The sequence below is a fragment of the Miniopterus natalensis genome, chromosome 5 (genome assembly GCF_054644295.1).
Source record: "Miniopterus natalensis isolate mMinNat1 chromosome 5, mMinNat1.hap1, whole genome shotgun sequence".
In the NCBI taxonomy this organism is placed as follows: domain Eukaryota; kingdom Metazoa; phylum Chordata; class Mammalia; order Chiroptera; family Miniopteridae; genus Miniopterus; species Miniopterus natalensis.
In genome coordinates, this window is record NC_142085.1 from 73,117,752 (window position 1) to 73,144,947 (window position 27,196).

General features: G+C 34.4%; 1 protein-coding gene across 2 annotated transcripts in view; it reads right to left on the bottom strand.

Annotated features, from left to right (window-relative positions):
• HBS1L (HBS1 like translational GTPase) overlaps nt 1–27,196 on the bottom strand; it is a 59,223-nt gene that overhangs the window by 4,715 nt on the left and 27,312 nt on the right. For both annotated transcript variants that reach the window (XM_087817635.1, XM_087817636.1), the window contains exons 2-12: nt 25,038–25,146; nt 20,197–20,456; nt 19,570–19,735; nt 16,762–16,879; nt 14,906–15,052; nt 13,414–13,488; nt 12,519–12,636; nt 12,039–12,107; nt 9,027–9,131; nt 5,851–5,941; nt 5,215–5,323 (exon numbers count right to left, since the gene is read on the bottom strand). In XM_087817635.1, the coding sequence (XP_087673761.1) occupies nt 5,215–5,323; nt 5,851–5,941; nt 9,027–9,131; nt 12,039–12,107; nt 12,519–12,636; nt 13,414–13,488; nt 14,906–15,052; nt 16,762–16,879; nt 19,570–19,735; nt 20,197–20,456; nt 25,038–25,084 (1,305 nt within the window). In that variant the 5' untranslated portion in view covers nt 25,085–25,146. The remainder of the gene's footprint in view (nt 1–5,214; nt 5,324–5,850; nt 5,942–9,026; nt 9,132–12,038; nt 12,108–12,518; nt 12,637–13,413; nt 13,489–14,905; nt 15,053–16,761; nt 16,880–19,569; nt 19,736–20,196; nt 20,457–25,037; nt 25,147–27,196) is intronic.

The following is a 27,196-nucleotide window of genomic DNA, read 5'->3' on the forward strand; positions in this document are numbered from 1 at the left end:
CTCCTCCATCACTTGCTGTGTAAACAGCGCATTACATAACCTTGCTTATGCGGTGGGGGTGAGACTTAAATGGGATCAGAGACAGTACTTGGTATAGAAGATGTTCAACAGATGTGAACTGTTTCATCATAAAAATGAGGGAAGGAGAATCATGTGACATTCAACAGGAATTAACGTATTCATTGGTGGATAATGAGAATAAAATATTACAGGGGAGTTCACACCAGCTTTGTCGTCAGACAGACCTGAGTTCAAATCCTGACTCCACACTTTCCAGCTGTTCAATTTGGGACAAGTCCTTTAACAACCCTTTATCCCCAACATCCTCAGCCTCGGGATCCTCATCACTAAAATGAGGAAAATTGGATGTTATTTTAAAGAGGTGCCTAGCCACTTTAAAATGGTAAACATTCCGTTAATTGGTGGCCTTACATATTAACTATTATGGTTCACATTTTATATTTAAGAAGATTTAATGTCAAAAGGCTAAGTAACTTAATGTGGTTGGAGTGATACGTGCCAGAGACAAATTCTGCTGAGGTCAACTGGAGTCAGAGTTAGACTGACTGTCCTCTATTGAAATAATAAGGGCCGAGTATGCACCATGCCTATAGTCCGGGTTAGCGGAAAGATCAAATACCCAGGAAGGGGCAAAGCCATCAAACAGTTCACTGGTCTGTAAATACTATGTTATGCTGTTTTCCTGGAGAAATGCTGACGCTTCTGTCCCGAGATTTCCTGGCTAAAATAGTTTGCACATTCAGAAAACAGACATAGGTACAGGGGCACTTGTGGATGCATGTTCTTGGACTTAGGAACTTTCTAAAAACTGAATCACTCAATCAGCACTGTTTTCTAGTTATGACTGATTTCTCTTAACCCCAGTTATAAAAGAAGCCCAGGACAATCAACTCACATCTGAATGAAAACAGGCTCCTTCCTGGTCTCCCTGCTACTACTCCTGTCCTTGTATAACCCATTCTTCCTAAGTCTACCAGATTGATATTCTAAATACAAATTTAATGGTATGTTCTTGCTATTTAAAACCATGGAAACTTTAATTCCACCACAAGGCATTGAGCCCCTTCTCAATCTGAGCCTTGGTAACCTCTCCAGCCTCATCTTTCTCCAGCCTCTCTTCCATCCTATGCTTGACATCGGGGCTTTCATTCCCTGCACGCATCAAGCCCTTTCTAACATGTAGGCTTTGCAGGCGCTTGGCCCTCTGGGAATACACCCTCCCATCCCTGCAGCTTCATTTAGCTAACTCCTACTCATCCTGGTACCGACAGTGCATCACTTCCTGCAAGAAGCCTGAACCCTAGTCTGAGCAAGATACCCCTCCTCTACGTCCTATAATCCCACTACAACACATCTCACGTTTGCTGCAATGGCTGGTTTGAATGTCTGTCATTCCATGTAAATATGACTACGAGAAAAGGAAGTTTGTATACCAGTGCCAGACATTTAATTGGCACTCAGTAAATATCTGTGAAATGAATGTAAGAATGAAGGAATAAAGAGCACCCAAAACACGTGGAGAAAATCAATCACGTGGAGAAAATCAATCATGTGGACTTTGTTTGTTGTGGGTTTTTTTAAGGCACATCTGATCCTCTGTTCCTCTACAAAGGAAACTTAGTTTTCGTTTTCAATGGCATTTGACCATTATAAACTGGAAAGGTTCCAGAACAAATTAACAACTGACTCTTAGGGGAAAAAAACAACTTCCACAATGCATGCTGGGTAGAGTGGTGAGAGCCATGTTTGTACCTTTAGTGGTCAAGTAACAAACAGCACCAATGTAACAATGTGAATGTAGGTCTACATAACTGACAAGCATCTCTGCTGCAACAATCAAGAAAACAAGCAGGATTCCCCTTCACTGGGCTCAGATGTGATTGAGAAATTGGTTACTAGTTTCCGTGGTTTGACAAATTTGAAAAAACAGAGGCACATAAACTCAAGTTCCCTCTAACCTTTGTGAGCTATGTGTGAGTTGGGGTAAAATCAGGGTGATGAAGAATGGGTTGTGGCAGTAGGGGGTTAGGTTCTGTCTATCTCCACAGTGTCTTGCAGACAGCAGCACAAACGAAATACCTGTTGAACATATGAGTGAAAAAAAATCTACATATAAATAAAAGGGAAGTAATTATATACTATCTTAACATTTTAATTCATATTATGTATAACCAAAGTCACCTGTAATTCATAGTGATCCATAGCATAATGTAAAAGGAAATTAAAAAAATACTTAATTTCAAAGTAAAAAGTGCTGAGTATGAGTCATGGCTTAAGCACTTATTATTCAGAGAGTTACAACTTCTGAAGAGTCCTTAATTCCTCATCTGTAAATGGGTATGATACTAATACAATTTACAATCCTGCAATTTCAAAATCCCAAAACACCAAAAACCTGTTTGTCCTAATTCTGTTATAAACACATTTTAGTAGTAAAATGGAACTTGCATTTAAGTGATGCAATTTGTTGTCTTTATTTCACTTAGCATTAATATTAATAAGCTGGGGTAAGGACAATGTATGATTACAGAGTATTGCCCCATTCTCTCTTAGGATGTAACATGAATGCATCACATTGCCTTTCTCTGAAGCGCAATAGCCTGAAGAGCTTCAGATAAGGGTTGGGACTCTGTACTTCATCTGGGGTTCAAAGAATCAAATTGTCTAGTGTTTTATGAACTATAATGGGCTACATAATCTGTTAGGTGGCAAAGTAAATCCATAGGGAGAGGTAATTTCTTAAAGGAAAATTGAAGGGTTATTTCCCAAAGGAGGAGGAACATAATTCAGGACACCATCAAAAGATAAATGAATAAACAAAATATGGCATTTACATACAATGGAATATTATTCAGCCTTAAAAATGACTGAAATTCTAATACACGCTGGACTGAATTCTAATACAATATGGATGAACCTTGAAAACATTATGTGAAATAAAATAAGCAAGGTGCAGGAGGGCACATGGCACTTGATTCTATTTATATGAGGTATCTTGAGTAGTAAAATTCAGAGACAGAAAGTGGAATAGTGGCAACCAGGGGATGGGGGAGGGGATGGGAGTTAATGTTTAATGGGAATTGAGTTTCAGTTTGGGATAAGGGAAAGGTTCTAGAAATGGATGGTGTTGATGAATGATGATACATAACAATGTGAATGTAATCTATGCCACTAAATTATACACTTAAAAATGGCTAAAATAGCAAGTTTTATGTTATAAATATTTTACCATAATAATAAAAAAATCAAACATGAATTTAATTAAATTCTTCTATATTTTTCTTCTTAAATATATTTAAGTTTACCATAAAAACCAAGGGAAGAAAATATATAGGGTGGGGCAAAAGTGGGTTTACAGTTGTGAGTACATGAAATAGTTTATTCTTGTATTATTATTATTGTATTATTTTTCATATGAACTGTAAACCTACTTTTGCCCGACCCTATATTTATGTAGCATTAAGAAATTAGACCCTAAACTGAAAAAATTTTAATTACTTAGGAATCATTTTCTTGGTTAAAAAAATACATTTTTGAAGGTTTCTTCCCACAGAAAGTGGACAATGACAAAACATAACCATATTTTCTGAAACAAATTTCATCCTACATTCGTGCATCAGTATGCAGGAGTGGAATCTCATTAAGCAGCACTGAAAAACTTTCAATTCATACTTATTTTTAAGAAACTACAGTAGACAGGAAAACAGAATTACTATTCAAAGTAACTACTGACCTCCTGACCTCTCTACCTCTCCAATGGCAAAAATTATTGCTGCGTGAGTAAAAACATGCAGTAACCAACCTCTCCAGCTTCTCTCCATTGGACATATTGCTTTCTAAGAATGAGTGCCATTTGTTTATAGCAATTAAATTGTAGTTTCTTGCCTATTAATACATGAATTTTGAATAGTTACAAATTAAATATTTTCAACTATAACAACTTTTTTGGAGAGAAGCTTCTTTTTTTTAGCTTATGGGAGAAATGGAATAAATTATAAAGCTAAAAAACTTAAACAGTATCTTATAGGCATAAATTATAGACATAATTTTATATGATCAAATTTACATAGAATTACAAAGAATTATAAGCAAAGCCTATAATTCTCTCAAACAAAAGCGTGTAAGTATAAAACAAATTTAAATGAGCTAAATAAATGTATTTCCAACCCCTGAAACACTATCACTAACTTAGAGTTTAAAGGTCAATTACTATTACTGTCTTACTTTCATTGCAAAGATGCACCAAATGGCGAACTGTGTATATTTTCAAATGCAAGCCATTTACACCGAGAAACGTTTTTTATTGCCCTGCAGAATCTATACTATATAAACTGATTGAGAAAAAAAAAGTTTAATGCTCATTTGTTAAGTGGTAAAAGCAAGGTACCAACCTATAGAGTATGGCCCTGAATATCTGAAAAAAATTACACATAAAACAAGGAATTCATGCTATGCACAAGTAGCAGTATCTTTTCTGGATAAGTATAACATTACAGCATAAAACTGCCCTCTTCCCATTAATGTGTATGTTTGGAATGAAGCTGGTCAATGATAACCTGCAAACCACCCTCACAGCATGCAAGGTCTGAAGGTGTTGCTTCAGTACAATTAGGTTTACCCCCAAAGTATCCCCAGAATATACCCACATATACCAGTGGGTGGACAACATGTACACAGAAACATACACTGAAATGTAAACAGTATATATTTAATGGATTATGCTACTATAGAACATTCGTATTAACTTTATTTTCTTGTGTCTTCCAAAGTTTTTTGTAACTATGCATCATTTTTATAATAAAAAAAAATTACAAATAAGCATATTAAAACAAAAAACAGGAAAACTCAATCTACGATTAGTCAGGTAACCTATAGAACACAGCAAAAAAAAAAAAAAGGACCTACCAATTTCCCTAGATGAGCTGTATTATTACCATTGGTTTGTATCCATTGATTATGAAATGTCTACTCAATGACTCTTGGGGGAAAAATATTCTGGCTCAAGGATAAAAATAAAAAGCAAAATAAAAATGATTTTCAGATTCTAATTTCACGTTTTTCTAGATTTACTCTCATTCAGATGTTAGCTGAAAATAACCATAGCACCATCACTTTTTAAAAAATTATTACTTTTCAGGATAAAGTGACTTTGAATTTATAAAAATAGTAACAATAAAACATTTTGAAACTTACAGGAAATCCTTTAGTGATAGGAATTTCAATATTAAAGATGAGGATTCGGGCTCTGAAACGAGTGCAAGCTTTAATAGGTTCTTTGGGGCCACAAAATATGCAGCCAACACTGTAACAAAGAAAGGAGAAAAGGTAGTTGGAGGACAAATAAATATACATCCAATAGGAATACCTCTAAAACCATTTGCAAAGTAAAACAATCAAGCAAATGAGGGACTTTTTCTAAATATTCCCTTCTGAGTCAAAGTCTGGCTTTATACCATTATTAACCTTACATCATTTTCACACATAACAGCTTTCACTCAAGAACAAGTGCATGTGCTGACATGTATTAATTTCAATTTTAAGGAGGTTTTGCTTATTCTTATACTTTCACAGTCCCTAGTTTTGGCCAAATGAGTATTAATTCTGATTAACTCACATAAAACAAAGCATTCATGCTATGCACAAGTAGCAGCATCTTTTCTGGATAAGTATAAAATTACAGCATAAAATTGTCCTCTTCCCATAAATGTGTGTGTTTAGAATGCTATGCACAAGTAGCATTCTTCATTTGAACTGGTCAAATGCAAAATGTACATGTTTTGAGGTCCTGTATCTAAAACAATGGTTGCTTAAACTCATTTTCTCACTCACTTAATTTTGATGATATCCATCCCAACCAATGTAAGACTAACATGATCGCCTGCTGCTGCCCAATCGACAGGTTCATCATGCAGAGTGATTCCTGGAAATGAGTAAGAACCGAAGAATACAGTAAAACACCTCAATATCGAACCATAACAACCAAGAGAGTTTGGCTGACTTGTGCCTCATCAGTCACTACTCATCATTTTCAATATGAATGGGTTGAGAGTGAGAAGGTAACTGTGAACACGGAGGAAGACGCACTTCCCTCTACACTTGACTCCTCTGGCAAACCACCCTAAACATAAAGTGGCTAGCATTTGTCCATAAAAGGCTGATTTCTGCTTTTTCAATCAAGAATTTTAAGCTCATTTACACAACTGAGTATATTCGTTAAACACACCCCATTCAAATACTTCTATTAATGGATGCAGGCATAACAATACAGTTCAAATTATTTTTAAAAACATAAAAAATGGGACTGGGGAAGGGGTCTATTCTTGTTTTACTTCTAATTAGACAACCACCTAAATGACAGCCTTGTTCTCTGAGGAACCCACGGGCATTAGTGCTCAGTCAGATGTGTTCTTGGCAGCCCCTTTCACTAATTCCTGTCTCAAAAGAACAGCTTCCCAGAGACAGAGAGATATATAGTGAAACTGGTTATACGAAAAGAAAGAGAATAGTATAAGATTGTTTTAATTTAAACAATCCAGGTGCTGCGATATGCCTTTATTACCTAGGGATAGTCCTGAAGGACACCTGCCAAGGGAATACCCAGCTACCTATCCGAAGTCTAAAGGGAATCCCCTAGTTTATGATTCTACGGGGCAAGTTCATGGGGGTTAGCTCCTTTCCACTGGAACTTTGGCCTTGCGGCAAAGACAGTATGTAGGCCAACAACTGTGGAATAGTTGAATGACATGTTTTTAGTAAATTACAGTTTACCTTCATATTTCTGAAAATACTTATTTTTCCCATGTAGCATACACTTAAAACGAGATTCTTTAAGACTTCTTGAAAATTTAAGGAGAGCTTTAAGGGCTCTGAGACAACCTACAGTTTTATTGAAAATTTCATTTATGTGCACATCTGAATTACTCTGAGAAGAGAAGCCATAACTTTCATTAAGATAACAGAGAGGTTTTTGACTCCAAAATTGTTAGCAATTATGATATTAAGGAATGTTTGTTAAATTTTCAACTAATTAAATTTAGTTTTTAAACGTAGATTTTGAATGACCATATCTGACTTTGAAATGTGGAAATGAAGACAGGAAATAGCTACTTAACATACAATAGAGATTGCCTTAATTTAAGATTGAAGAGCATTCATACCAGAAGTTCAATTAACAATATAAAATATCTAAAGATAATATATAACCTAATTTTCCCCTCCCCAAACATGTTACACTGTCCTATATATGACATCTGTCTTCTGAAGGACCTTCTTCACTGGACAGCCATTACACACAAAAAGTTGTCTTTCAACACTCCATGCACTTGGTATGTTAATAAAGTAAAAACATAATTAAGAATTTCCATTTGTTGGTTGCAGATTTAGTCACTTCTCTCTTTTAGGACACTACTGGTTAGTGAGCCACAGTAGAACCTAAAGTGTTCAGACAGAACTGTGCATTAACCAACCAAGTAAATGAAGCAAAGCAGCAGGGTTAGAAATTGAGAACTGAGAGCCTCTACATTGGGTTAGAAGCAGAGCTCTCAAGGAGAGAGGTGCTGCTCTCAGGTGCTTCTGATGTGGCTTCCCTTTAAGAGCCACTGGATTAAAGATAAATGGATAGAGTTTTTCTGGAAGTGACAGAAAGGAGGGAGGGAAAGTATGTGGGACTTTCAGAAGTGACCAAATTGTCACAAAGGAGTCAATCTGTAAGTTCCATGGATAATTTTAAAACCATGGTTTTAATTAATGTCTACTGATTATTAAAAAAAATAAGAACTTCCTATTCTCAAAAAAGCTTGTTAGCATAAATCAGTATTTCAAAAGTACTGTAGCTCTTGATCACTTTAAAAAACAAAAACAGAGATCTGACCTTGTAAACAATACATCTATGTAAAATGATTCTTTCTTTAAAAAAAAAAGTATATTACTTTATATCTAAACAGAATTTTTCATGATCCCTATGCAAGCAGGAAGAAAAAGGTAAAATGGAAATTATTTTGGCTTTCATCCCCTTATTCATCTTTAAATTTAGGTTACACTGTTACCTGAATAGATATTCATTAATTTCTTATAATCTTTAAGAAATCAGCTTTAAAAATAAGCAAATTAAATTTAAAAATGTACATTCAAATTTATTAACTAGCCAGGTACAACTCTGGATATAAATTATAAATAAGAGTAACAGAAGGAGAAGTTCTGAAATTTTAAAAAATTTTAACATTCCCAGTAGATCATACTTTAGCTGAAAATTGTTACAAACACTATAACTTTGTAGTATAAAACAGACCTTCAGTTTTATGTTGAAGTCTGAGGCTTAGTTGAAAGACTTACTCTTAAGGTAAGTGTAAAACTACAAGCTTCTAAGAAGAATTCAGAAAAGAGTAACATGTATACATGTAAGATCAAATGGTTAGAAGATGAAAACAGTTATCAGCCATCATGAAAGGTTGTATGTCAGATTATGTGCAAAAGCAATAACTGGTGCACTTTCTCTTTCCAGCATCGGGATTCTCTGCATTTACATCTTTTTTCTTAGGTCTTCCTGTGAAATATATATATATTTTTGGTATAAACATGATCAAAGCTGTTATTGTATAGTAATTCTGAAATACACATTTCAAAACAACAGACCGTAGCAGTCTGCTTTGCCACTGACTGTTTAGTGCCCAGATTTAATTTCTGCTACTGAATACTATTTTAAATGTATCTGTCAGGTGTCTCTACATCTGGTTAAATCCTATCCAGCCTTCTCAAATCAGTGTCAAAAAAAAAAAAAAATAGCTACCACAGTTAGAATGCTATAGGTACATATATACACACAGTCACAACAGAAAAAAATCGTTTAATGTTTTCACATTTTTATCTTCAACAGTTAGTATCATTTTGACAGTCAGTTACAATTTCAGTAAGAGGTTATTTACTCCAGAGTTAATAATTCACTGCTTTTTAAAATCTGCTGTCTCAACTTAAGGGCTGTTTAGCAAAAGAGTTGTACAGAGGAATACCTTTTGCAGTACAAGTTTCATTAGGAGGCATTGCTAGTAGTCGGTCACCAGTCTGGATATAACCAGCTTCAATTTTCCCAGTTACACAAAATCCAGATCCTTGATCTGCAAAACATGCCCAAAGTTTATAGTGATTCACCTAGCAATGTTGCCTGATGATTAATACTATTAGCTCTATTTGGTTCCCTAGTAGTTATATACAACTGTAGTTCAATGAACATCAATGGTCATTTCAGAATTTTTAACATATCTGCTAAATATGGCATATCACATTCTACTCTTGATTTTCTTACAAATAAAAATATTCATATTACAAAAAGTAGGAATTCATTTCTTTTTCAAATATTTATTGAATGTTTACTAAGTTCCAGGCATTCTGGGAAGAGATGAAAATATAATCACTTACCCATCAAGAGTTTACACTAGTGAAGAAAAAGACAAAAACAATTACATTGTCCAAAGACAAGTGTTATTTATAATGGACACTAGAAACAGAAAAAGGTATGCAGAATAATCCATGTTGAGGGGGACAGTTACACTCTAGCTGGGCACTTAGGAGAAGGAACAGGAGATCAGGGTAGCTTGTGGGTATGGGTAGGCGAAGAAGGAAAAGCTGCTGACCCAGGAAACCGCATGTGCAAAGGCTCCGAGTTATGCTACGATCCACGGGTCATTTATATGGAACTTATAGGGACCACATGAAATAATGAGGGAAAGCAAGACACGAGGTAGCAGAGGTAGGCAAGGGACAAATGATAAAGGGGCCTTGTAATCACGCTGAAGGCTTGAATTTCATCCTCAGTTAAGTAATGGGATCCAGTTAAGAACTGTGAACAGAGAAGGGACATGATGGTATTTTCATGTCAGAGAGGAAGGAACTTTGACTGAAATGTACACACTGACTGTAGAAAGGGAATAAACTCAAGAATTTGGGGAGAAGGTATAACAGACTTAGGGTGATAAGGTAAGTGGGGGATAATGGCAAAAGGGGAGAAATTCGAGATGATAATGTATTAACTGTGAGACAAGAAATTAAACAGTAAGATCCATTTTAGCCTTGGTGAATGTGAAGTGTCTACAAGACATAAAGGTGGAGAAGACACATTCCAGGAGGCACCGATCACACCAAATTCCACGGGAATGGAACCCCGGGAGCACACTCCCTGTGGGTATGTCCAGGAGCAGTCAGCACATGTATCTGGAGAATGTGAACAGGCTTGGGTTGGAGATAGACTTGGGAAGTATCAAGACTCCTACAGGAGGCAGATGAACTCATGGATATCAGTACAAAGGAGTATGTAGAGTTAGAGGACTGTAGCAGTAGAACATCAGTTAAGAGACAGACAAAGAGGAACCCACAGAGAAGATAGAGACCAAAGACATAGACAGGAGAGCAGGAGAAAGTGGGTCACAGAAAACGAGAGAGAAAAGTTTAAGGCAGATATGAATACTGGCCTCAAAAGTAATGCCAAATTCAAGTAAGATAGAATTGAAAAATGTTATTAACTTTCACAACCAAGAGGTCACTTGGTAACCTCAGTAGCCTGAAGACAGAATGGGAAATGAAAAAGTAGAGTCAGCAAATATTGTTAATCAAAAAAGAAAATTAAGCACCTCTTGTATTTCAAATAGATTATAGTAATTTGGAAAGCATTACGGCATTTCCTCTACTACCAGAATACTAGAAGCTAATAATAATAATAATAATAATAATAATAATAATAATAATAATAATACATTTCAGTTTTTTAAAATGATTTTTGTGAGGCACTTCCATTCACTCATTTATTAAACACTTATTAAGCATGTATTAGGTGCCAGGCACTGAGCTGGGTCCTGCATATACAGACACAGAAAAAACAGTCCTTGCCCACAAGGGAGTTCACCATCTAAGTGAAATAGACAGCACTAAGACAATTATAATACTGCATGAAAAATGCAACAACAGAGGATACAGAGAATGTGTTTGGTGAACTCACCAGTTATCAACTTACTACTTCTTGGTTCTAAATCTACTCTTTACTGCCTGCTCTGTGAATAACAAAGATTTTTCTAATATATAAATATGTTATATCCTTCTGCTTACTGAGGTCTTTTTTTTTTTTAAATATATATCTTTATTGATTTCAGAAAGAGGAAGGGAGAGGGAGAGAGAGACAGAAACATCAATGACGAGAAAGTCATTGATTGGCTGCCCCCTGCACACCCCTGACTGGGGATAAGCCCGCAACCGAAGCATGTGCCCTGACCAGGAATTGAATCACGATCTCCTGGATCCTAGGTCAATGCTCAACCGCTGAGCCACATTGGCTGGGCCAGAGGTCTTTTATTCCACTTCCATTTTATAGTTTTCTGTATGGGCATTTTGTACTCATTAAGTGAGATGTATTCTTAGGTATTTAATACAACACCTCCTCCAGCAAGGTCTGTACCCCTCTATGTTAGGGTACTCTTCCTCAGGCCTAGGGTACCATCTAGTTTCCTAATATCTTATATCACTTGTTTATTATATTAACAATTCTTTATATTAAACTTCCCATTTCACCTATGTGTGGTATCTGTCTCCTGATTGAACCCAGGATCCTACAGAAGGGTAGGAAATGAATAGGGAGAGAGAAGAGCAAAACATTGGTAGACATCATGGCAATAAAGACCCTCCTGTATGGTGAAGAAATAGTGAACCGTACAGTTTGGTTGAAGAATACAGAAACTAAGGGGATCTAATGGGAGAAAAGAACTACGAAGCTAGAAAGATAAAGGATAAGGCTTGCCCATACCTGAAAGGTAAGTATGAGATGGGGAAATGGTGAGTGAATTCAAGATTTTTCTGGGCAAGGGAGTTAAGCATCTAGAACTGTGCCCTTTAAGATTAATTTGGCAGTGATCCTCACATTGGCACAAAGAAGGGAGAATCTGAAAGACAATATAATAATTTTGTCCAAGAATAGAGGTCAGGAGAGAAGGGAAAGGCAGGGGGTCATACTGAAAAAGTACTGTTGAGGTAGCACTTACCTTTGAAAACATCAGATACACATAATCTAAAAGGCTTATCTATAGATCTTTGAGGAGGCTTGAAGGAATCTGGAAAAAATGGCAGAAAAGCAAGGTTTAATTTAAAAGTAATTTCTGACTCATGTCCAAAGAGGCCATTAAAGCCCCATGTCTCTTAGAAAGTAATATTTTTTATAAATATAAATATTAATAGAAAATTGACTGTCATTCATATAATACTTTGTAGCTTACAAAATGTTTTCACATATGTTAAATCATTTAATGTCAACAAGTCTGTGAGGTAGGTAGGGTAGGTATGAGCCTCATTAATTCAATAAGGAAAAGTGAGTATTAGTTTAAATATTGTGTGTGATTTCAAAACTGGTAACTTAGCTCCTCTGACTACAAATCCTATGCTTTTGCACCCACATCGCTGTCTACCATAAAGAACTCTAAACAATAACTAATATCAAGTTTATAACAGTAAGGCAGTATTCTTACCAATTTGCTCTAATAAACATAGTCCTTTATACCATTTTGTAAGTTCACTTGACTGAGATCTTGTGATTAGATTTTCACCACTGAGTCCACTTGTAGGGATAAAAGCAACATCACTTTCCTATTAAAAAAGATTGAATATATGAAACTTAATACAACATTGTTTTTAAAAGCTAAAAGGTTCACCGTTACCATAACTGCACAAAGTTGGCAAAAGAAACAACAATGTACTTTTTAAAAAGTAATAGAAATCACAGAACTACAATCCTCAAGTTATCTCATCCAACATTTTCTTTCTTTTTTTTTAAAATATGTCTTTATTGATTTTAGAGAGAGGAAAGGAGAGAGACAGACAGACAGAAACATCAATGATGAGTCACTGGGGATCGAGCCCGCAACCGGGCATGTGCCCTGACTGGGAATCGAACCCCGATCGCCTGGATCCTAGGTCGACGCTCAACCACTGAGCCATGCCCAGCTGGGCTCATCCAACATTTTCAACTTTTTTGTTTTTGTGGGAAGTTTACAAATATGTGCCAAAACATGCAAGCATTTTTACCAAGTAACACAGGTATATATTTCACACTTTTGCTGGAGAAATTCCTCTCTATTAGTTTCCATTTTTCTCTGTGATTTCCCTAAACCTATACACCTAACTTAATAGGTGAAAAAAAAGTCTTTTCCTTATATTAAATCCAAGCCAATTTACAAAATATATGCAATTTAAGGTGAAGTAACTCAAAGACCTAAGATAATATACACACGATACTGGCAGAAATAAAAACAAAAAGAATTAATGATACTTAACAAGGCAAGGACACCAAAGTATTAATTTTTCTCACATAACAATAAAATGAGACTTAAGGAAAGTAACCAAATAAATTTAAAATGGTCTTACCTTAAAACCTGCTTGCTTAAGAAAGTGCCCAAGTTTTCCAGTAATCTCTTGAAACCTTTCTTGTTGCCAATTAACCTGTTAAGGATCCAATTTATTTTTAAAACTATGCTTCACACCATGCTATATTTAAATTTTAAATTTATGCAATGAATTGTAAATAATTAAGACTATAAGGCATAAATATAAAATCTATTAAATATGAAATCCTTTAAAATTAAAATTCAGAATATAAGATCTTACCATTAATATGATCTGAAAGTAACTTCTAGAACAGAAAGCCTAGAAACAAACTCCAATACATACAGGCACTTTTGTATATGCTAAAAGTGATTTCAAATTTGGGAAGAAAAAGTGAGTGACGTATTAAATTGTGCTTGGACCAACTGCTGAAATAAAACAAAGCCAAACAGACTAAAAATGTAGATGTAATATGAACTCTAGATAACATTATCCATGCTGTAGTATTTAGGGGTAAGTGTAGCAATGTCTATAACTTACTTGGAAACTCATATCAAAATAAAATGGATTATGGATGGATACAGGGGAAGATAGACAAAAATGTGATCAAGCAAGTAGCAGAATCTTAAGTAGTGGGTATAATATAGGTGTTTACTTTAAAATTCTTTCAGCTTCTTTAAATTTGAAAATTTTCATACTAAAATACTAGGAAAAGATAAAAGGTATATGTGATAATGATATCACAGAAGAACTATGTAAAAAAAAAAAAGTAGGTGAATATGAACCTGATTCCAGGGTAAGAAAACACTAAGCATAAAGAAAGAAGTCAAAAGGAAATATTTATAACTTTGAATATATGTCAAAAACACACCACAAACAAAATGAAAAGTAAAATAATAAATCGGTAAAAATATCTAAGACAAGATAAAAGATTAACATCTTTAATAAACAATGCTAACAAATTGATAAGTTTCAAAACTGGAAAACCTATAAATAATTCCAAAAGAAAAAATACAAGTGCTCAATAAATATACAAAGTATATTTGCATATTACTGTAAATATTGAAAAGTACGTTAAAAAAAGAAATATCATGTTTTACATGTCAAATTGGAAAACACTCCTTTAAAAATAGCAGTGTTGATAACAGTTTGAGAAAGTGAGTATATCATATGTGTCAAGAGGAAACAACTAGAACTTCTCTCAAAGGCATTTTAATCATGTCTAGCAAATCTGAAAAATGCCCAGAAATCTCCACAGAATAAACTATTTCTAAATACACACAAAACTGGAAATATTCATAAGTGTGGGTATTTTATAACTAAAAACAATTTTAAGATATTTTAATTAATTTTGAAAATAAGACATTTTTGCTTAAAATTACTCATGTCATTTATTTATTATCAGAATCATGAATTTTTTTCAAATATGGGACTTGAACTAATAAAATTCACTAGTCACATCTGAAGTCATCAATACAGCAGACTGGCATCTTAATTAGCATCTAAAACAAATCTTCATAAAGTCTTTAAATACCTGATCCATTTTATTGACTGCAACTGCAAGCTGTGTTACTCCAAGAGAACGAACCAAGAGGCCGTGTTCTCGTGTCTGTCCCCCAGTCTCAAATCCAGCTTCAAACTCTCCCCTGCTGGCATCTACAACTAAAACAGCTACATCCGCCTAAGGAAGAAAAAACAATCAAAACTCGAAATAGTGTCATAGCATTTTAATTTAAGGACAGATTATTCAATTAACTGTGTTGGTCAGATTTGAAATGCATACTCTAACCAGATACCAAACACCAAAGCAAATAAAACAAAAGAGTTACATAGATGGATTAAAATTTTTAAATTAAAAAGTACTAGCATGCAGCAGGGAAAAAGTGACAAAGAATAGCCCAGGCTGCATGGCTCAGTGGTTAAGTGTCAACCCATGAACAAGGTCATGGTTCGATTCCCAGTCAAACTTGGTTCAATGCGCAGGTTTCGGGCTCGATCCCCAGTAGGGACGCAGCCAATCAATGACTCCCTCTCTCATCATTGATGTTTCTATCTCTCTCTCCCTCTCCCTGAAATCAATAAAAGCATATGAAAAAAATTTTTTTTAAGAGACACAGAATAAAAAAGTTCCCACAAGGAATTTGGAATAAATGATCTTTATGATTACTCTGGTTCTAGGATTCAAAAACATTTTACTGTAAATACTTGTTCTGATGTTTGTCTCTCCCATTAAACGATTATAATGAGCTTTGTAGTCCATCATATCCCACACTTCCTACCATAGTGTTTGGAATATAGCTGGTGTTCAGTAAGAATTAAACAAAGAAAAAAACATAAAATACATACATGCATATATACACATATACATACATACACACTCAGAGACACATACATATAAAGAAAGAAGAGAAAAGTATGTTGTATCGTTTGGTAAATGCAATGAGAAGTGTACTAATTTAAAATGGGGATAATTTGTACTTCATAGAATTGTTATAAGGATTAGACTAAATGCATAAAAAAAAAACTAGCATAGTGTTTGCTCATGTTAGGTACTTAATCAAGTGACTATTATTTTTCAATCCTCATCATCTCATTCAATCCATGAACCTGAAATTAATATTCTGAAATTATATATCAACTTTCTAAAGAATCAAATACTTTCTCATTTATCTTCAAATATATTTTAATTTATTCATATAATATCCTTTTAAGATTGACAAAGGCTCATAATAACATTCACTTTTAATGGGTGGGAGAACTCAGAAAATGGTCAATTGCTGAAGTCACACTTTTCTCAAGTGACAAAGGCAAATTTTTGAGCTCTCCATGATTTCCAAAAACCATCTATTATAAAAGAAATCAGTGTCCTATATGTGCAGTATTACTTTCACTGTTTTAGTTACTTTGATTTTTTTTCAGTATCCTTACTAAGAATCACGTAAGTTTATAAACTGTAATTGGTTTTAACCCTATAAAGAATGTAAATAAACCACAGGGGGAAAACTCTCAAGCTTCATTATTTCTGCATAAATTAACTCCTAATAAATATATAAAACCTGAATATAAATAGAGTAAAAGGCAGATGTTGAAATCATCGCTCCAACTTAATAAATAAAATATAAGGCTACATATACCTCATCAAGCATTTTACCATTATTTTTACTATAAAGAAATTCATAGCTTTTAAAAATTTGTTTCTTTGTAATAAATAAGAAAAGGTTTTATAAAGTACTGATAAAGAGATCATGAAAAAAATTTCTCTATTTTTTCAAATTTTTTAAAAGTTAAAAATTTTAAATATTTTAAAAGTTATAACCCTAGAATTATAACCTTAGCATCAGGAAATTTTATGTACGCTTAGTACACTACAGTTAAGGAAATATCTGATACCTGGGCCGCACCCGTAATCATATTTGGAATGAAATCCTTATGGCCTGGAGCATCCATTAATGTAATAACTTTGGTTGTGGTCTCAAACTTTGTCATACCAACATCCATTGTTACTCCCCTTAAAGAAAACATAAATGGTTAGAATGCACTATATAAATAGTCAGTGTTATGGATTAAATTATTTCATAATATAACTTAAATGACAGTCTAAATTCTTAAGTAACAGTAGAAATTTTATTATATAGTCTATTACTTTGAGAAATTAAGTTATCAATTTAGGCAGGAATTTCTGCTGTGACAGAATTACACCCATATTGCTTTAAAATACAGTTGTGGACACAGCAAGAACTTAATTAAATTAATAGGCTTGGGGGGCGGGTGTAAGCAATGTAGATTGCAAACAAAGAAGGGTATATGGCATATGGGGACAATTCCAAAAAAGGGAACAATAAATACTGCACATGAGAAAAGGTAAAATGAATGACCACTATCAGGGGTTAGTTTTCCTCATCTCAGATTTATGTTTCACTAATTATGGAAATAAACTTATAAAACTTTCATTTGCAGAGTGGTCATTATGTTACACATTTAGAAAAGAGGAGATATCAAAGGAGATGCCCAATTTTTTAAAAATTGAGAAAGATGAACAGTAGTTTTTTTCATATCCCATTTCATCTTTCTTGGAGACCAAATGCAGTACCTCTTCATAGCAACAAAAATGTAGATTCAGATTATAAGAAAGCCCAGGGAGGGTCTACAAAGGTACTAAGTCATTCTAGACTTCAGGAATTTAGAAGAGAATTCAGGTGGGCAATGAACTAGGTAATTATTCATCTGGTTTGCCCAGGATAGTCCAGAGTAATGAATGAACACTCCCTTCACTACCTAGTATCCCAACAATTATTGTAAGTTACATGTTCGCCTTAGCAGTAAGGTCTCCTTACTCAAGTCATTCTAGTTTAATCTGAAACCATGACCCATTTGAGCTTCTGAAAATGATGCTTCATTTTCTTTAATAATCTCCAAATAATTGCTTTTAGATAAGATATAAATCAAAACTCATTTCAAGCTGTTCCCTAGACTTCTTTGACCACAATATATTCTTTTGACCCAGCTCTGGTCTGGATTTGTAAGTCTAAGGATATGAAGATGTCATTCATTTTACTAATTTGTGTTCAACACACAAGCAGAAGAGAGGATTTATAAATATTTAACATGCTGGTATAAGCAACACATTATATTTTTACAATGCTATTAAGAAACATATAGCAGTGAGTTAAAACTCTCAATATGTATCTGGAAGCTTCTCCATTCTACAGAATGAAGGAATAGTCTAAAAACTGCATCATGCTGAACAATAGAGAACTGGCAGCAGCAAAAATATGACAGATAACCAGCAGATGTGTTATTGAAAAAAGCCACTAAAAGTATTGATTATTCTAGGAATGAGATTATTGCGTCACTTGCCAGCTCAACTCATATACTAAGTAAATTCAAACAAGTTATTCTAACTTGTTAAATTATAGTGTTCTCAATCTGTTTACCTACTTAATAGATGGCACAAAGAAAAAAAGCCATATACTTTAATAATCTGCATGGTAAATTGATAGACAAAAAATTATTTAGTCTTCTAATATGACATCATACAAAATTCCACTGTTTTCCAATACCAGTTTTCTAAAAATTTGCAACTGTCCCACTAACTTTTCTGACTAGATTGGAAAACAAGCTTGTGATATTATATAGAATAAAGGTGACAACTATTATGAAAAAAACACTATAATATAAATTCCTGTTTATCAGAGAGCTAAGGAATATTGTGACCCCCTTTACTGAGAATTACCTTATATATTATAACATAGACTATCCAAGACTGTAAGAAAAAAATATACATTTTTAAAAAGTATGAAAATCCAACTATAATCTCTATTCATATTCAGAATGAAGATAAAGGGAACAGAGAATAACCTTTGTTGACTTAGGACTTTCAGAGGACTTCAGAGTCCTTAATTACTTTGACACAGTTGATACATCTGCCATTTCACTTAATTACGAAGGTGTTCTCATCCTTTCTTCACAAAGGTGCCATTGCCTCCCTATCTCTAACAATTCTAATGTGATATATATCACTATTCTAAAAGAACTTCAAAAGAAATACTTTTCTTTGGCAAGAGGTATATGAGTAGCTGCACTCTCCTGCTAGAACCTCCCTAATATTAGCACTGAACACATTACAAATACAGAAGAAGTAACTGACTGGATTAAATCTACATGGTAAGAGATAATGTTTAATCACCTGTTGACTTTCGTCTCACAAAAACATAGTACAAAAAGTATAAAAATAAATTAAGTCCAGTCATTTGCATTTACTGGTCATTTTGATTCCAGACAGAAGACAGTTTATTACAAAAAGTTACCTTTCCTTTATAACCTAATATAAAATTAAGAGTCTTACTCATAATTTTAATTTTAAAATCAAGACAATTTGAATTTTACTTAGGGAAGTAACAGAAACATCTTCCATTGAATAATTAGCTAAGTTATTTCACTGCTTTTTTAAAAAATTTTAATAAATATTCTTTTAAATTATCTTATAGAATTTGGAAGAGTAAAAAACATATGTAGATTTATTATGTATGTAGTAACAAAAACTACAATAAAAATATTTCCCAAATAATTGAGAGCTTTTTTCTAAAGATAGTCTAAAATATTTCATGGTATGTTTCACACATATTTAACACATTTTACATACTTAATTAAAAAATTATATATCATTTCAAACTGAAAATCTTGAAATATAGCAACTACCTTTCCCTTTCTTCTCCAGTCTCATCCAAGACCCATGCATATGCAAACGAAGCTTTGCCAGCCTTTTTAGACTCCTGTTCATACTTATGCATAGTTCTTTTGTTTACATTACCCAGAAGATAAAGCATATGGCCCATCAGAGTACTTTTCCCAGCATCAACATGACCTAAGGAAAATTGATTCAGGATTAATACTAGGTACATTTTCCAGATGTTGTTCACATTGAGGCATTGCATGAATATGTTACTCAATAGTTCATGGCAATGTTTAGAGTAATATCAATTTTTATTAAACGATATTTAAAACATCTAAGTCGAGGGGAAAGAGCATGTCTTTTTAGAGAGGAGGGGAATTTCCCTGGTTTTTGGAAATTAAAATTGTCAACAAGACATGCCATTTTCAAACTGCTCACAAAATGAAAACATCTCAATGAAGTCTAATGACCTTGGTAACCTGCCATTATTTCACCCAATGTGATTAGAAAGCATTATGATGCAATGCCCCCTTGCTTTATGTCTATTACTCCCATAGAGAAACTCAGTGGAACAAGAGTTTCCATGCTGCAACTAGAAAGCTGTCAGGCTCAAGCAGAGTTGAGTGACAGTCCAGAGGAGCAAGGGACATTACCAATGACTACTAAGTTGAGGAGCTGCTTCCCTCCTTGCCGCTTCTCCAGCTCTGCTTTTACATCTATTTGTTGCCTCAGCTTGCTAGACTTTTTCACTGGTGTTTGTGTTGAACACTGCTCTTCTGATGCTTGAGTGCTGTGGGATGGAGGAGCTGATTTAGAAACGGTCTCTAGAACATCAGAAGCAGCAATGCTGGTATCTTCACTAGGATGTCCTTTTTGAGGTGTGTGGAAAATATGACCATTTTCTTCAGTTACTCTAAAGAAAGCAGAGATAGGAAAATAGTGTTAAAATCAACTTGACTGATGTCTTATAAAGTCAGAAGGGCAGAGAAGTTCTCTCTTCATATTCCTTACACTTGCAAACCAAAGAGACCTCTGCTAAGTGGTTAGAGTCTGTTAAGGTAGAAATGATAAGGAGTTAGACCCAAACCACACAAATACAGAGTTGGAAGATCTCAGGAGAAAAACAGTCTAGCAAAACTACGATAAGAAGAAAATATCCTGTAAAATAACTGAAATTCAAAGTCTAAGCCCATAGCCTTAGCCATATAAACCTATCAAAACAGATGGCATAAAGGAGACATTTTTAAAAAATTGACACCAAATGTGTTCCTGGAGATAAATGAATATTAAAAAAATAGTTTTATCCCTAACTCATTCTCTTAACAAGAGAGAGACTTACAATCTCTTTTGTTCAAACTATCTTTAAGGGAGCTATTTCTAAATGTCTATATATCCTTAATACTTTTGGCAAAAGAGCTTTAATTCATTAATTCAAAAAATACTTGATTTACTAAAAACTACAACACATATTAGGAACTGATGTTGAAAAGAAAGGGTGATACAGAAATGAGCAAGTCATCTACTACTCCCAAAAGCTTACACTCTAGTGAAGGGGGGGGGGGCTCAGACACATAAGGTAGAAATAAGACCACCTCGCTTAATTTATTCTCTCCTTGACAATGAAGATGCCTCCAAAGTAAACACTGATTTAAGTTCATCAGCTCTTTGACTACTCTCCATAGAAACTATAGCAGTGCTATCCTGTGGACAGCTATAAAGAATGTGATCTAACCCACCAGACTGTGGTATGCTTTACAGTTCCTTCAGTGACTATAGATAGAGTTAGGACGAGAACAGGAAACTGCAAGTTCTTAAGAATGACAGCAATTATATCCAATTTAATATGGAATTGGCGGAGAACTACATACAAAAAGTAGTTTATAAAAATCACTTAAGATTGCAGCATAAGGAAATGTGTAAGAATAGTAAACCTACTTTCTTCTTACCCACTATACCAAAAAACAGATTCATTTCCTCTCAGGGCATTTTTATATGCTCAACACTGGCCCTTAATCCTATACCCCAGGAAAGAGACAGATTGTTATATTTGCAACTTTGTTAAAAACCTCATATCCATTCCCATTTTATTTCGCTTTGCAAATCTCCACTAGCCAATTTGGGTGTTCATTTTTTAACAGTGCTTAGACTAGCTTCATCTTGAGCTAGAGAAAACATTTTACTAGTGTGAAAAATGCTCCAATTCTTTTAAACGATTCCAAGAGGCTAAATTAAGTGAAATCAAACTTAGACTATAATTTGCAAACATTTACCTGACTGCCCAGAGCTAGCTCTAAAATCAAAATATGACAACTCTGTATTTAGGAGTAAAAAAACAAAAAACAAAAAAACTACAACTTAACAATGAAAGTACTCAACCAGCATGACTACACATAGGCTTTGGTTCTAATCAGACCTGGGAGAAATCACTATCTTTTGCTTCACATCTTTCTGTTTTTAGTTACAGAAGCCTTCCGAATGCTTACACTGACTCCAACATGGAAAACAGATAAAGGCAGATTAGCTATGGTTGACAAGAGTAGGTAGAGGCCTGAAGCTCAGCTCACCCACCAATGCAGGCAGCCCTCAGAGGGGTTGCTCAGGACAGGAAGGACTTCACAAAACATGGGCCTGAGTTTATTTCATTTACAAGTCGGCAGCATGAAAAGCTTGCTTTGCTCTCACTTTCATGATAACATTCCCTTTCAAGAGATCTTAGGTAAACTGAAAATTAATTCACTAAATTATATACAGTTAGAGGGACGTGACCAAAGTAATTAGAAAAGCACTCTGTGTAAATCTGTACTTAGTAAAAAATTCTGCATATTATGAAATAAAAGTTAATGTTTTAAAACTTTGAACAATTTTTAAGATGAGGTCTAAAAATAACCATTCCGGGTTCAAGGCTATAATTACTGACTAATATGAAAAAAGAATTAAGTTGGTTGAGCATTTATTCAGGTGCTTTCTGATATAATTTGTAACCTTAATTATTATTATAAAACAGCAAGCCTATTTTGTTTCTACACCACCTTCCAAAAGTGGGAATATTTCTACACAAATCTAGAGGCTTAATCTTTCTTCTTGAGTTATTTAAATGACACTGGAAAGCTAATAATTTAGATTTAAGAAGTTAACCACAGAGTATTTGTTCTCTATACAAGGCTCTAACCATTTTTACTTACATGAATTTTCTAGAGAGGTATTTAGTATCTTTAATACTAGTGAAGGAAAAGTTTGCTGTGTGAATTTCTTCTGAGCAATGCATTATCCTTTTTTATAAGCTGTCATTGGGAATCACACTATGTAAAAATCTACAATGCTGAAATTTTGGCTCAAAATATTTCATTATATTTCTTTGTGCTTTCTTGAGACCAAATCAAAACAACAGCCTAAGTATTATCCCTATTATAAATGCCCCCCCTCCCCAAAATCCTATGAAAGTATCTGATGCAAATATAGAGCGATCCTTGAGCAATGTTAGGCATTTCTGAGTATCTCAATCGGTACCTACAGAACTTTCACATTCTGATGACTTTTGCACTGGGCCACATGAGAATATTAATTCATAGCCTGTCTTTTTTTTTTTTTTACCTTTATGCCATTTGCAAGTTTTTTTGTTTGTTTGTTTTTTAATATATCTTTATTGATTTCAAAGAGAGGAAGGGAGAGGGAGAGAGAGAGACATTAATGATGAAAGAGAGTCACTGATCTACTGCCTCCTGCACACCCCCAACTGGAGATCGAGCCCGCAACTCGGGCATGTGCCCTGACCGGGAATCGAACCCTGATCGCCCGGATCCTAGGTCGACGCTCAACTGCTGAGCCACTCCTGGCGGGTTACAAGTTTATTTTTAAAGTAAAATGTATTTTCCCGAGGACTTTGATCAATAAATATTTAAACAACTGTTCTATCAGAGGGTACAATGATGAACATTAACGGTTCCTGTCCTCATGAAGCATGGAGTCTTAGAAGATTCTGAAAGGCTTTCATTACACTGGCAAAGTATAAAGCTGGGTTTTCAAAAATTATTTACTTATACTTACTATTTATTTTTATGTCTTGACCATTTATACCCATTATTTTTATAATTATTCATATAGATAACTATGCATTTACTTCTAATATGATACATTAATTTGGGCTTATTGCATGTTGCTTTCTAAGACTTCTGAAACCTTTTGCATTGAGATTATAAAATCCTTAGGACAAGAAATTGTGTGTATTTATTTATCTCTCATTGGAAATAATCCCATAAGAAGATTAAATGGCACTTAAGACATAAGGGTAAAAAAGGCATTTATGATTCAGACAACCCAATCCCAATTCAGAGAGAAAAGACATACGTTAAACTTTCTGTGACTGAATCAGGATTCAAAATTCTTTTAATGGGCTAAAGTTATCCAAATCAAAAATTAACTTCTCATTCATCCAGTCATTCAACTAGCTTATACTGAACACCTACTCTATCCTAGATATGTAGTTCTTTCCTTCACTAAGTCTGAAATCTTGTAAATAAAGTCTCGCTTTTAAAAATAAAAAAATTGAAATAAGTGATCATTGATTCTCCCCAACCAAGAGGCAGGATATGTCCATTGACTTAGAAGAACATTGTAAGGAAGGGAAAGAAAGTATACTGAGTTTATATATCTTGGAAGTTAAAAAATCCTCTATTGTTTATACTTGGTAATAGTGTTTCCCATCTAAATGGCAGAGAAAATACATGAAGTAAAAATTTAGAGGATAATGAAAAAAATCTAACACATTTTAAAGGGGTTAAAAGTATGTTTTCAAGCTGTGCTGTTGAGTTCAAGCAACCCACACCCCTTTTCTATAAAACCTCCTGGGAGAATTCTAGAGACTGATGAGAAGGAACAAATAAGTGTTACTAATGTATGACTTACTATCATTTTTCACTAGATATCTGAAATCTGAGCTATGTTTCATTTTATATTTTATGTCCTTGTTACACTGATTCATTTTACTCTACATGAAAATCTAATAAGAGTTTAAAAATAATAACTAACAAAAAAAATTTAATTAATGATTCCATGATTCACCAGCTACAGGGGTGGACAAGAGTATGTTTACAGTTGTGAGTGTGTGAAACATAATTTATTCTTTTATTATTATTTATTAATTATTGCATTGTTTGTATTGCAACTGTAAACCTACTTTTGCCAACCCCTGTAAATGTAATTCCCAATTGCTGCTTACGTACGCCATCTAGTGGCACAAGGAGTCCCATCTCACAGTGTTAGATTTCACAAAATCTTAGGTGTTTTTGTTAAAGTAGCTATAAATAATTTAATTTATACGAGGAAGTTAATAGTGAGATTAAGTAACATACATGGATAAGTCTAGAGTTAAGTCTAATTTCTCATACCTTTCTTTTTGTGCTATGACATAGTTCAATGTTAATGACATATTTTCTTATAGTCTAACAGGAGACAGACTAATTTCAAAAAAGGAGGGGGACAGGGTTATAAACCTTACCCAGGTACTTCAAATCCCATGGTTTGCTTCTTTCCAGATACAGTCATTTTAGTGACTTTTGGCACAATTTCACATTCACTTTGGGATGACTGGGAATCTATTGATTTTCCTAATTAAAGAGTAAAATATAAAAGGTTAATTAAAGTTCATTTCTTGAAACATATGATATATTACATAAATATATATTATGTTAATTAAATTTCATAAATTCATGTCTTTATAAACACATATTCTCTTCTCTAAAAAATTTTAGTGAAATATTAAAATGCTGAAAAAAATTCTTCTGTCACCTATTCTGGAAAATCCCCTATATCAGGCCTCCACCAAATCTCTTCCTAATTTTGAATTGACTCTTAAGTTTCAGTATTAAGAGGTCACAAGGTGGTTTCTGCACTGCACCTTGTTCTGACAATATGCACGACCCTCTGTCTCCCTCTCCCACCACACCCTTTCACAATACTAAAACTGTTTGGTCAGTTAACAGATGGCTACACTATTTTTAATCCTGTGATACCTACACACTGACAAGAGAGTTGAGTCTGCTGAATTGTGCGGAACACGGCATTTATTTTGTTTGCACACAACACTAGACTTAGTAAGACACCTGCTATCTATAAAGAACATGGGGCAGGAAGTCAATGCAGAAAAAGCGAATTAAGAACAAGGAGGAGGAGAAATTGTGAACGAGATCAAAGAAAGACAAGGTACTTGGCCCTTTAGCTCTGTGTGTGATTATGTAACTCATGGAATTCTTCAGAACGTGTCTGTCATTTTCAAGAGACCATCAGGACTGCGTCCACATAAAACTACAGACACTGCACATGCTACACTGATAAATACATATACAGAACTCACTTTTATAAATTAGAAAAGACTAATGTACAGAACTCACTAAAAATGTTTATTTGCCTACTGTATGCCAAGTACTATCCTGGAAATATAAGTGAACAAAAGTGGACATAATCCTTGAGCTAAGAGAGCTTACAGTCTAGCGGAGAAAAGGTATTAAGTGATCTCAAAAAATAAAGTAAAAACTATTATTAGTGTTACAATTCGTATATGGCGCCATAAGATTTGGTGACAGAGCACCTGAATTAGGGCACTTCTATAGAAAAGTGAGAGTTGAGTGAAGATGAAAAACATGGAATTAACTGCATAGAAAGAAAGTGTTCCATCTAGCGGGAGTAGCCTGTATACTGGCCCTGGTGTAAGAGGCAGCATGACACGTCAGGGGCAGAGGGAACACAGTTAAATGGGAGGAAGTGGCAGTGGCCAGGCAATGCAGGCCCTTAAGGCCACACCAAAGACCCTGATGTTTGTTCTAAAAGAATTGAAAATCACCAAAATGATGTATACCAGTGGGGGGAGGAGGGGAAAGATGATAAAGTAAAGGCTCAGGCTCAAAGGGGAGGTGGGTCAGGGCTAAAGCATGTATTTATGATTTATGTGCACATAATTAGGAGCTGAAGGCAGAGACATGAGTGAGATCAAGAACAAAGCCTTGGAATGATCCAGCAATTAAATGAAAGACAAGAGAAGACAATAACCCTGCACAGAAGTGACAGAGGACAGCCAGGGGAGGGTAGTGCCAAGGAAGCTAAGGGGAGAGAGTGCTTGATGGAGCTTGGTATCATCAGTCCACTGAAATGAGGACTGAAAACATGCAGACACCTAGTGTTTGACATGAGCCTTTTAGAGAAAGGTTATTGGTAGAGTTAGCAAAAACCATGTGACGGAAGTACAAGCCAGAATGGGTTAAAAAAATATGAGGAAGGTGAGAAAACAGAGGTAGCAAACATGCCCATGATTTCTTACCCATTATTTCAAAAGCCAAAAACTTCTGAAAAATTAAGGTTTTGTTTTTTGTTTTGTTTTAATAACTCTTTTGGAAGCAAAACCTAACCTGAACTGACATGAGGCTATTTGTAGCCCTTATCTGTCCCACATAAAGTGAAAAGCTACACACTTCAGTGCAGAAATAACAATGTGATGACTATAGGCTCACGCCATAGATGGCATGTACATATTAATGCTTTTATAAATCCAAAAAATTCTGAATCAAATCTGTTCTCAAAGGCTTTACATAAGAGATTAGAGATGTGTATAAATGACTTTTAAAAAGTCTGGCTGGAAAGGGAGGAATGTGGTCGAAAGTCAGA